Below are 12,680 nucleotides of genomic sequence, written 5' to 3'. Positions count from 1 at the left end.
GGAAATCTTCTTGAGGGACTTCCAGGGACTGTTAACAATGCTTCAAAAGTTTAATTTGATACTCAGGGCTTGAATGTTTTGTTAAAAATCTTAACAACATTTTTTTTAACAATGCAGAAATGCTTTTTATTTGCACATACCTGCTTCACAGTCAGCCAAGGGACTCACGCATGCACTTGCTGATCTGCACGATTGAATAAAACACACTCAGGTGATTACCGAAATTTCAAAACGGACTCATTAAAAATACATACCCACTTTTGTTTTTCTTATAAATGCCATTACATTTGGCTGCATGCCACTATCTCATATTTCCGCATTACAAAAAAATCCTGCAGGGTGATGCTAAATATCTGTGTGGGCCGTGCTCTGACCTGCTGCTGTGAGGATTGCTGACCAACTCGGCCGTGGTGGGCGGGATGCTCAGATTGTCAAGGAAGCCGTCTTCAGGCATGGAGCCCAGGTCATGCTTGCCCTCCTCCCTTGCAATTTTGCCAGCAGCTTCAACAAACAAGACACAGACGATAAACAAACACTGCATCCCATTAGCGAGGAACATCTGTGGGGTGTAAATATATAAATAAAGACTTGACAGAGGACTTTTCTGTTAGCCAGTTACTGTAATTAATTGTAAAGATCCTGACAAATATTGTACTGCTAATGCCCGACTCGAGCCGCGCACAGAGCACACATGGAATCCTACCAAAATAATTACATTTTACCCAAAGTTCCCCTTTGAAAAGATGGAGATCATTTTTCATTTTAATGAAAATGCAGGCTACACTTTGGCATTGAGCCAAATTAGCTCTGATTTTGTCTCATAAGACCACATTACTTTCAGCTGGGCGCGCACAATAAACTGGCAACTGGGGGATATTGCCTGCAATACATGTATATGCTATTTTTATAATGAATTTAGCCTGTGAAGATACAAAGGATAGACGGATTGGCACATTTTCATGTTTAATTAAAGACAGTGGCGCGAGAAGTCATAGAGAGACAGATCTGCAGTGTTTTATTAATGAGGCAAAATCACAGCTCATATGCATGAGAAAATTGTATTAAAACAAAAACAAAATTAATCACGCTCTTACCAGTGAAAATCCTTTCATCAAACATTCTGGAACATAAAAAAAACAAAACAGGCCATTAGTCACCAAGTTCAAAGAGTGTTTCAGCTCTCAGGGCAGAAGTCATGATGCAAACACTGCGCATGTGGAGGAACACATCATTAGCAGCTTTTTTAAGCACATTAACTGCTCTTTACACAATCAGTCGCAGTCAGACAGTCAAGTAAATGAGTCATCCCTTTGTTATCACTGAATCCCTCAGATTAAAAATAACTGTGTGGATGTGAACTATACTTCCCCTCCCTCTGGCACATGATTCTGCCACCGAGACATTCCTCTCCTGCTGTGATCATAATTAATCTGTACACACAACTATTCATTTAAGTTGTGTTTATTTACATCACTCTGGTGAACTTTTTGATCATAAGATGGAACTCCTGAAACTTTGAACTGGTCAAAATGGGTACTCTTTATGGGTATTTTCTTCTATAGTTAATTAACAACCTGATTTATTTAAGGAAAGCTTCAGTATTTTTCAACTTGGACTTCATTTCCCATGTTTACCCTATATTTTGTGTCTAAGTGAGTAATGGGATTGACTATTTTTTAAATTGCTCCTGTATTGAAGGAGTGAGCCTTTTTAAAGTTTTATATTTGTGACCTGTTCTTATAGATTTACATTTTAAGTAGGAATGAATGAACTTGGGGGCTGGGTGAGTCAGACAGGGCTGGGATGTCTGAATATTGACAATAAAAATATACAGTAATGCCACCGTTATCCTTAAGGATTACTACCTTGTTAGCATGTTTACTTTGGCATGTTATTGTTCTCTCGAGGATTTTATGATTTTAAGGGGGAAAACGGCTGACATTTGCAGTTTAAATAAACATTCGGTCACTTTTTTAAATGTATTTTATGTTAACAATAAACACTTAAAAGACAGGAAAACAGACTCATACCTTTCTGACCTGCTTCATCTTCCAGTACTTAAAAGTTTATGCAAAAGCTGTCCACTGGAGAGGAGAAATCAACTGAAACGAAGCAGCTCGCTTGTAGTTTCCACATTGAAAAAAGCACTCCAGAAGGCATCTTGAACTATTCTCATCCATGTTCTATTTCTTTAACAAAGTTCTAGCTATAGCTAAAGTTATTTTACTATCTAACAAGCTACCAAAAACATAATATGCAATGCCTGGTGCTTGACACAACATGTGCTCAAATCCTGTCATGATTCTTCCAGATATAACACTGTTTTTCTGTTATGAGTGTTATAGTTAACATAAAATAGATTCAGACATTGACAGCATGCTTATTTATGTGGTAAAAGTTGTAATTCCATACTCCATTCATAATGTCACTGGCAGGCACTTCCTGTTTACTGTGATGACACTGTCACAGCCTACTGGTTTCCTGGGAAACCTTTGCCATACACACATACATAAGCTGGTTGCAGTATTTTTGCATGTTATACAGCCTCCAGAATAATATCTAATTTTAAATATTAGCCATTGTTCCCCTTTACCTCGCAGTACAACTAAGGGTATTAGGAATATAGTCAAAACAATTCAGGTATGTTTTGATAACATGAAGCAGAATTGGAAAAGTGGGAATTCTGAAGTTGCTGTCACTTGATAAAAAGTGACAGAATCACCAAAGTCATCAAAATCCGTCATCTGGTGACCATAAATATCTGTGCAAAATTGAATCCTTCAATTTGCTTTTTTGATATTTCACTCTGGACCAGACAAACTTGGCGACCACATTGCGTTCCTTTATGGTTATGAGATTTTTGTTATTACCACAAGCGCTGATCTATTTGCCTGTAATTTTGGAATTAAATAGCTCACAATATGGATCTAAAATTAGGTTTTTATTACATGTGATATCATCGGAGCATAATTAATAGCAAGGCTGCAGCTTTTAAATGACAACCAAATTTTGGCACCAGCTAAAGCAGCCAACCATTAGGATGAACGATCGGTTGGTTTAAAAATGAACGCACTCTGTCAACAAAGAACATGCCAAAAAAGAACATCAGGGCCTGCATCTGGAACATCTCTCAATGACAATGGGAATGTGATGTAATTCTGAATTAATCACATTTTCAATCTTTCCTAATTCTATTAGCACTAATGAGCTGCCTGCAGGATTCGTTAAAAGATGTGTTATCTCAAACAAGGCATGGTGGCTCATTTAAATTAGCTTAAACAAATGGATGGAAGAGCAGCCGTTAGCACAATATGCTGGAAAGGGAAAGTCATTTGGGACATGAATGGAAATGGTTTACCAGTCAGCGGGATGTAGTGTGCTGAAGAAACAGACGTTTAACAGACAGATGGTATAGGCTGGCTCGCTTGGTGGCCGCTTATTAAAAAATCTTTTCTAAATAAAACTTTCTGAGGCAATTCCATACTTTTGTTTTGTGGACGATAATGAAGTGCCAAGTGGGTAAACTATGATCGGCACTCTGACTAAATTAGACTTAATTAGACATGGAAGCCAACGTTTCCTCGAAAATCTAGTCTGTGAATTACATCAGCCTCATACTTTGAATTTATCCTAAAGAATTATATCTGCCTTAAAAGGTACATCATGCTGAAAACGTTAAAAATAGGACTTAAAGCGTTGGTTACCGTTTGACAATGAAGCGGATTCCATGGCGCTCGTCCAGGATGCGTTTGAGCTTTGGGACTCCGTAGGTGCAGGGTCTCTTGAAGGGGATCTGGTCAGGAATGCCAATGATCTCCACAGCCCCTGGGTCGCAGGCTATTTTGCGGTAGGGGACAGGCACCATGTGATCTAGACCCAGGGCCTCAGCTGGAGGGAGGACACCAGACACAACCAGTTTTTAAAATAAAAACAAAACAAAAAAAACAATGTGATGCTCTTGAAATATTATCACTCAAAGCTGGGGTAGGCAGTTTTATTTTGGTTTCATTGGGCAAAAATTCCATAATAAACTTTGGGTATATTGTAAATCAAGTAGACGACACGGACAACTGATTGGTACTGGTATTTCTTGCTTTTGTTTGTTGTTATTTTTGGTGTTTGTGTGTGTGAGAGAGAGAGAGAGAACAATAAATTTGCACCTCTTGGCTCTGTTTCCAGGCTTTAGAAAATATAGTCTGTGACAGGAGACTTTGGCCAATCACAGAGGTGCCTTTTCCAGATTTCTGCCTACCCGAGCTTTAAATATTAACTTCAACTATAAGTAGTGCTTTATTCCTCCTCGTGCATTTGTTACTCTCCAAACATGAATTTGCATAAGGAGAAGCAGCCTCTGGTGAAATGCACAACCCATGTAAAGGTTTATAGAAGTGAAGATAATTCCAGCTAAATGAGAAATTAAACTTTAAGGGAATGATAATCGGTGCTGTGGACTTGGATAAAAAAAAAATCTTGAAACAGATCCCATGAGCCATAATGTGCAAATGCTTTTTCCCCTTAATTTGTGGAGAGACTGCTTGTAGACACAAAGTACGCACTGAATAAGTGCACTGCAGTTGAATTGCTTGTAAAGCATCTTTTGAATATTTTCAAATAAGTGGCAGCACAATGCAAATAATTTCAGAAGTGAACTTGTAATCAGCTGTATATTTCCTCTGGCTGAGCTCTTCTTCTGACATGTTTTTGAAGGAATGAACAGTGTGCTGTGGCTACAAATACATGTCTTATGTAGGAAAAGATGATCAAACCAAAGCACTGACCCCAATCCATCAACATCCATAGATATGCACAGAATAATCACTGTGCATGAAAAATTGCGTGAGGAGGCAGGGATACCTTGGTAAATTGCCGCCTAAATATGAAACTGAGGCCCAAATAAAATTAAAGATTAAAAAAAAGAGAAGCTTTCCTTACCATATCTGCTGTTGAACAAGATCTGAACACATTCCCTCAGCGTGTTGATGTCCTCAGTTTCCCGAATGAAAGAATCCCATTTTTCTGCATGAAAAAAAAAAAAAGCATAAGAAACTATTTCTGTCAATGCTTTACGCACACTGAAACAGAAACCGCCTTCTTTGATTAAAGTCTTTTAGAGCTTTAACATTCAAATGAGCTTTATTTCTTTGGAGCGCCAAAGATCTGAAATTAATCTTCTCCATCTACTCAATGTCAACTTGGGAAATAAGTGCAATCTACTTATAGGCTTACTCTTGACGTCTTAGTAGCTTAGCCCTTAATGGTTGCGGTTTAGTTTAGTTTAGCCTTTGTTCAGCAAACAATGCTTGGCTACTGTATGAACATGCAAATCCAAGCAGTGCACAGGAAAACACAAGTGAAGAGGTTACACAGAATGAACAAAATCCCACGCTGGGACAGCAGATTTGGACTGCTATCATGGTTTAGAATATTCATTTGTGACGACACGGACGACTGATGCGGTAGTTTTGAGGCTGAACCTGGTATTTTTTGCTTTTGTTTGTTGTTGTTGTTTTTTGGTGTGTGTGTGTGTGTGTACTTGATTCAGATTGATCTTTTTTGGTGTTGTTTTGTCTTGAATGTTTAATTTTTATTCGACTTGACCAAGGTGTTTATGAAGAACAATGGGATGGAATGGGATGGGACTCACATTGTATTTATATATAATATGTGTAAGAGTTTGAAGACCCTCAATCTTTTTTTTTTTGAGGATCCAGTTAATTTGGTTATTAAGAATTCTGACTTTGCAAAATGTGTGAGATGAGCAAGGGTTTCAAAAGCCAACCTGTATACTGTATAATGCCAATCACCAAAAAACATGAAAATAACAATATACAATATATCTAGAATTTTGCATAATGCTGCAGCCATAAAAAGTAGAGCCCTGAAGCTGAGCATTTTACTCAGTGCAGGTGTGAAACAATGTCAGTGAAGCACTGACATTTCACTTTGAAGCTAATTAAAGAGGCAATCTGAGGGCAATATTGGAAATGTGCAGTTAAAATCGCCCACATCTTTAAAAATAAATGAAATGCTGCTCTTCTGTAATAACTGTCAAAGCAAGTGCAAAACGTTCTCACAGTTGATATATCTAACTCAGAAGTTAATTGCTCATTTATACAAGGCACAAGATAGATTTATTAGTCATTTTTTAAACATAGTGTGAAAAATTAAATTATACATCTAAATATATAACTGTTAGCTGAGACAAAACGTGATGAGGGGTACACATGCTCAGTCTGTTTAACTTTGTCTTTAATGGTTGGAACAACCTGTGCAATGAATTTAAATAATGTAAACTGCCTACATTCACGTGTAACATATAGAGTTATATATCATCGTAGTAATATGTTCAATCTTACCTGATTTTTCATGCACTATGGAGAATAGTAGCCTCTTGGAGATGTGGATGCCAGGAGGGCTCTGACCTTGCTCAGCAGGTAGCCGTGTTGTCTCATCTGAAAATGTAAGACAAATTAAATATGTTCAGTTCAATTCACTTTCGTTTCAGTCAGAGATGTTCAGTAGATATTCAGTAATTAGCTTCCCCAGCATTCATTACAACTTGACAACACGCGCTCTACATTTTGGAGGTATGACTTCTTCTCTAGCATTTCAAATGAACAGTTGGTAAACAAGTCCACCTGACGACTGGTGGCTGCGAGTTAAATGACTCATTTAGAGACCTGAGGATAACAAGGAAATGTGCTATAAAACTTAAGTGCTGCTTTGGATGAAATAATGAGCGGTATAATAATCAGACTTTAAAGCACACTGCAAATTTACCAGTTTTCTGGGCTCACCGGAGGCGTAGGATGAAGCACTTAGTCTGAAATACATTTTTTCATACAGAGATTTAACTTTTCATTATCGTTATGATCATTATTGTGAATGTTATGTCAATCTTGAATTTTACTTCTATTCACAAAAGGAATCTTTTGAAATTCGCACAATATTGTCTGAGAAAGAGCCGATGTTTGGCAGCTTGCAGTCAATCTCTGGCTGTTTTATAATAGCAAGTATTCTCTGTTAATGCTGTGATTGTGGAAAAGCCACCCGAAAATCATATTCCACCGTTGAAACCATGGCGGTAAAAAGAGAACTGGTTATGGGAACAGTGCCGGGTTTTGAAGCTAATTTGCCATAGCGGCCCAACCGTGTCAATGTTAGCTCTAGGTCTGAATTGTTATGGCATGGGGCCCAAAAAGACTTTTTCCCCCATAGACTAGTGGATTCCCTGAGTTTGGGATTGATAACTTCTTATCTTACACTTAGATTGTGAAAGTAGCCGCATTCAGAGTTATTTTTCTAATGTCATCCATGTAAATGAGTCCAAGACCATGAGGCTAAGAGGAAAGGAAATCCCAATGGGTCTCAGAGATCTGGGTAATTTTATACTGAGAAGTTGAACCTGTTTGGCTTCATGCACCACTGTGCAACTTTCAAAGGAATGATCAGGGCCCCATCCTGAATGCAGTTCTCTTTATACATCCATAGTTGAAACCCACCCTTCACTAGAGCTGCACAATTAATCGAATATTAATCATGATTACGAATTTAAATTCCCCCAGTTAAATGAACGTGATCGACTGCAATATTGATGGTTGAAATGCCTGCCTGTCTCACAGAAAACTCCAGTGCACATCAAAGTAAGGGCATACTAAACTAATGGCCAGCCTCAACTTTGTAGAGCTGTCATGCCGCTACCGTGCACCCTGCAGGTGCAGCGAGTGAAAACCTTTCCTGAATATTGAAACAGCAAACGAGCTTAACAAAAATCATCAATTCATCAGCATCCATTGTTTGGAAGTAATTTGGATTTAGAGTTCATGAAACTTGTGTCTGCGCTGCAATGCAACACAATCAACTTTTTAAACCACCTTAAAAAAACACCACAATCTGCAGTGCATTAAATGCATGAGACCAAAAAGAATACCACTGCTATAGTTAGCTAATTAAATCCAACTAAGACATCCAAAACGATGCTGCACAGTGCATCACAGTACCACAACCATACATTAGTACATTACTTATTTCTTATTCTTATTATTCATTTTACCTGCTGTTTTTATGCTTTATTTATTTTATTTTATTGTCTTTTAGTTTGTATTTAATATTGAAATTTTGCATCTTGCATTATTTGTCCTCTCATTTTAATTTCATCCTAACGCTTTCCTGGTTTCTTCTCGCTTGTGTTCAGTGGGGCTGTCTACCTTTCTGTTGTTGTGTTGCTTTCTATGTGTCCCATTTCTGCTTTTGCTTTGTTTGTCAAAACACTCTGTTTTTTTAAACTCTGTTTTTAAAGGTGCTATATAAATAAGGTTATTATTATTGTTATTATTAAAATTATTATTATATTCAATAGAAGTGAAAGCAGTGCTCTGTTTTTTTTAAATGTGAAAATGCTATACATTTTTTTCATTTTTGCTATAACCGTGCAGCCCTCCACACAAGAACATCTTACCGTTATTCGCACTGTCCTTAACAGCCGTGCTTATCTTGTCTGTCCCCGCTGTCCAGTTGGCCTGTCTGTCCTTGCCCAGGTTGAGGAGGGACATGGGTTTGAAATCCAGCTTGCCATCCGGGTGAGGTTTGGAGGACATGGGCATGCCGTACAGGAAGTTCGACAGAACAGAGTTGCTGGAAGTGGCAGGACTGGATGACGGGGCTACCTGGGCGGTGGTCTTTCCTGCGCCATGGCTGCTCGGTGTCATGACGGCGGTGGAAGAGTTGTGATTGACATCAGTGCTGGCCTTGGCTTCACGAGATAAATCTTCTGCTGGCCTGTACACAGACACAAAATCAAGAAGAAAGTCATTTGGAGGGTTTCATGCATCACAGCTTGACATCAAGCGTTTTGTAAACTGGAGTGCTTGCCAAGTGCCTCTTGGATTAAACCAACATTTGCTGCAGCAACAGCTCTTTTTGAGTAGGGAAAATGTATCTCTTCGATTAGGACATCCCCTTGATAACATTTAGGAAAGGAAACTGAAAGATAAATGAAATGAGATGAATTTAAGCTCTTCACCTTTGCCTTTTTTTCTGTTGTTGTTCTCTCTACCTCTAGGCATGTGCTGTTTCAAGAAAAAGTGGCAAACAGACCAAACACAAATTAAAGTCTCTGTCTGAACAACAGTAACACTGTGTTGCATGTATTTTTAGGCTGTTCATAATCAGTTTTCGATAATCAGATGAAGACACAGGAATCCCCAACTTTTTGTGGGCAAAGGCATGTGACAGTTATTAGAGGAGCAAACACAGAGAAGACACACTTTTAACTATGCTCCGACAAAGTCGGCAAACTTAAAACTGAAAAAAAAACTTACTAATTTAATGACATGGTAACTGTAGAATATTTCGTCTTTTGAAAGAAGCATTCACATTAAAGGGACACTTTGGCATGTTTCAACATGGACCATGTTTTTCCGTGTTTTTATGTCTAAGTGATTAATGGAGACAGCTATTGTTAAAAATAGTTGTGTTGAGCAAAAGCGCGACAGCCAGCTGCATCAAAAAAGGCGGCACAGTAATGAAGTTTGAGCACCGTCAACTATACTTTACATCCACTAAAAGTACTTGTTTTTGCCACTGACAGGCTCAGTTTATTATTTTAAATGTCTGACAACATTATTTAAAGGATTCCTACAGAGATAGACCTTGTTGTTAGAGAGCAATTTTGGTGGTTTGTTTTTGATTAAACACAAATAATCTCTAACAAAGTCTATCTCTGTAGGAATCCTTTTCATAAATTCTCGCATACTTAATAATGTGAGCTGCCGGCTGCAACGCTTTCGCTCCATACTGGACCAATTAAAAAAATTGTTGTTCCAAACAGTCACTCAGACCCTAAAACATGGGAAAATTGGGTCCAGGATGGAAAATACCAAAGTTATCTGATCACTTTGTATGGATCGAAATATGTACTGAGTCTTGTGGCTGATTGACCTTAATCAGCCTGACATAAATGTATATTCAATCACACCATACCTACATACCATAATCAGAGCACGCCGTCAACAGGTTCAAAGTCCACATTAGTCTGTCCTCACATGATGTTCCAGCTTCTGTCCTTGCTGTCACCTGTTCATTATGTTCTGTTTATGAGCTGAGTGACTGAGCCGACTTCCCAAATTAAAGTTGACTTAACCTGAAGTCCTTCGACAAGTACCACTCGCCAGGCTTAGGCTTTGTTCAGAGAGACATCAGCACTGTGTGAAAAAATGCTGTTTCACTTGAAAGTAGAGCCAGATTCAGCTTTATCTGCTGGATTACTCTGCTTTGGCACCACTATGATAATATAAATCTTACTCCAAACATGTTCTGGAGACACTAATATGAAACCTGAGAGAGTGTTTTTCCACAGCTGAATTAAAACCCTGTCTATCCCTCACTAATGCACTACAGCCTGTCTGCTACCAATAACCAGCTACAAAACATGCCAGGATAGCTATGTGCTTTCAGCCATACACAAGTATCTATATCTGGAAAGCATTAGAGACTTAGCCCAAATGCCAAACTTCTTTTTTTCCATTCTGGAGTGATCAGATGTGAAACAGCTGGTTTCATAATCTGATGCAAGCGTTCAAACAGCAATCTGTTATCCCAAACAGCAGTGCATTACACACTAACAGACAACAGATTTGGTCTTCACAGACCTTTTTACGGTGAACTGGATGCGGTGGCTCTGCTCCAAGATCTTCATCAGTGTCTTGGTGTCATACTCAGAGGGCTTCTTCAGGGTGACTCCTTCAGGCAAACCATGGGCCACCACACAGCTAGGGTCCTTCTGGATCCACTCATAAGGCACAGGGACCAGGCTGCTCTTTCCCACTGCCTCACCTGCACATTGCACGAGGCAGAAGCCAATTATTGTGTTAGCGCGACTAAAACTGGACTTTTAACATACATGTAAACATGTTGGTCCAACTGAAATCGTACTTAATCAAATTTCACAAAGTTGCACCCAGAGAATTTCATTGGAAATGGATTTACTCCGTGATGTATGCACCTCAGTCAAAGTTTAACTGGACTCAGGCTTCTCCAAATGCTCCAGGCTGGCCTCCCTCTTTAGTTAGGGATAGGGACTGTTCATTACTTGTGAGGGGGGAAGGGGTGCTACATTTTTCAGGCATTTAAAAAAATAATTAAGAACTGAGGGGGGATTTGTGTGTTCAATTTTGGCTTAGGAGAGGGACATACAACTTTTGTATCTATTTTTAATAAATAAAAAAAGGCACCCCCCCAGCCAATCCCCTTCCTATGCTAAATAAAGTTATTTGTTATATTAGTTATTTGTTATTTGTTATATTTGAATGTTTACTCCACTTCACCACTAAGTGATCCAGGCAGCAGTAAAGCAGCAACTCTGCCGTTCTGTTAAAAAATAAAATGACTGTATTTTCAGTAAGGGCTGTCTTTTGGTAAGGTAAAGCGGTGACAATATCCTAAATATAGCATAAACTTAAACTAACTTTTTAGGTGGCTTAAAACTTATCAATTAAGACAGAGTTTGCTTAACACCATCTGATTGTATGCACGTGAAGTGGCAGTTTTCTACTCCGAAGTTAGTGGAAATAAACAGTTTTGATTGTAATTCGGTCTATAGAATAGACTGTATAAATAAAATGGGTCCATAGCAACTAGGTGGCACACTGCCACTATCTGTGGCGGAGTTGGACACACTTCTGTCAATAAATCGATTCTCCCTCAGTGCTTGTACACTGGGACAAGAACAGTAGTCCAATTAAATGGCCCAATCAAGCTATAACCATAGCGCCACTTATCTGTGCATGTAAACGTACTGAGTATGAGTAAAATTTATGAAAGGCAGAATAAAAGCTTACATAAAAGAGCTCCTGCTCTGCTCTTGAATAGCCAATAATTATGATTAGGTAAAAGAGAAAACACGTTGCACTTGGTTAATCCTTACTGTACAGTACAGTGAAGACTTCCTCCACCATCTTTCTCAGAACAAAGATGTTGGACTGGGCATCTGATGGAGCTCGTGGTTTCCCATGCTCGCCATCCTTGCTCAGTTTGCTGAGATCGCCTTCCTGGTCTTTGGTATGGGCATTTGCTATGGTCAGATTCTGCAGACATGGCCCCCCTAAAGCAAAATGACAAAAGTCACATCTTGAAAATTGTGGAAACATTGAAAATAATAAAAAAGTGCACAAGAACATTTCAAATGTTATAGGTTTGAAGACATATATTACATATATTTAACTTCCATTACTGTTGTTTTTTTTTACTGTAAAGGAGTCAATGACTTTAAGGGTTCAAGAGAAAGACAGTCTGGTTCCTGAAAAATTATAACTATAGAGATGCATTTCCATCCACCTCTGTTTATGCACATTTTCAATTTGGGTTGAAAAGCCAAAAGTTCAACAAAATCTCATAATATCGCAAAAACATTTTTGCACTTTGGGGAGCTGGAAAAGTTGGTGTGTTAATAAAAGCAAAATGCAGCTATGTGCAATGGAAACAGATTAAGCAAATAAATGTCGTCTACAAATGGCTTTTAAGACACTATCGCACACAAGGCTGTTACCAAAACTCTTCCAAGAGCACATAGTTGTTATGTTAGTTATTAAAAACGGTCTGTTTCCCATGTACAGAGTGGTCTGCTTTATTACACATCCACTGTTTTCATTTATTTGAGGTTTGACTGGTGCTCTTTTAAGTAC

At 38.5% G+C, this 12,680-nt stretch overlaps 1 protein-coding gene across 1 annotated transcript in view; it reads right to left on the bottom strand.

The window, feature by feature from the left end:
* Positions 1 to 12,680, bottom strand: part of gtf2ird1 (GTF2I repeat domain containing 1) — a 36,235-nt gene that overhangs the window by 14,933 nt on the left and 8,622 nt on the right. The window contains 9 exon segments of the mRNA XM_042499028.1: positions 141 to 184; positions 375 to 501; positions 1,095 to 1,120; positions 3,705 to 3,888; positions 4,933 to 5,016; positions 6,357 to 6,452; positions 8,459 to 8,778; positions 10,650 to 10,833; positions 11,924 to 12,100. Of these exon segments, the coding sequence (XP_042354962.1) occupies positions 141 to 184; positions 375 to 501; positions 1,095 to 1,120; positions 3,705 to 3,888; positions 4,933 to 5,016; positions 6,357 to 6,452; positions 8,459 to 8,778; positions 10,650 to 10,833; positions 11,924 to 12,100 (1,242 nt within the window).

This window comes from Plectropomus leopardus, chromosome 13 (genome assembly GCF_008729295.1).
Source record: "Plectropomus leopardus isolate mb chromosome 13, YSFRI_Pleo_2.0, whole genome shotgun sequence".
Classification (NCBI taxonomy): Eukaryota; Metazoa; Chordata; class Actinopteri; order Perciformes; family Serranidae; genus Plectropomus; species Plectropomus leopardus.
This window is presented reverse-complemented; position numbering and strand designations above follow the sequence as displayed.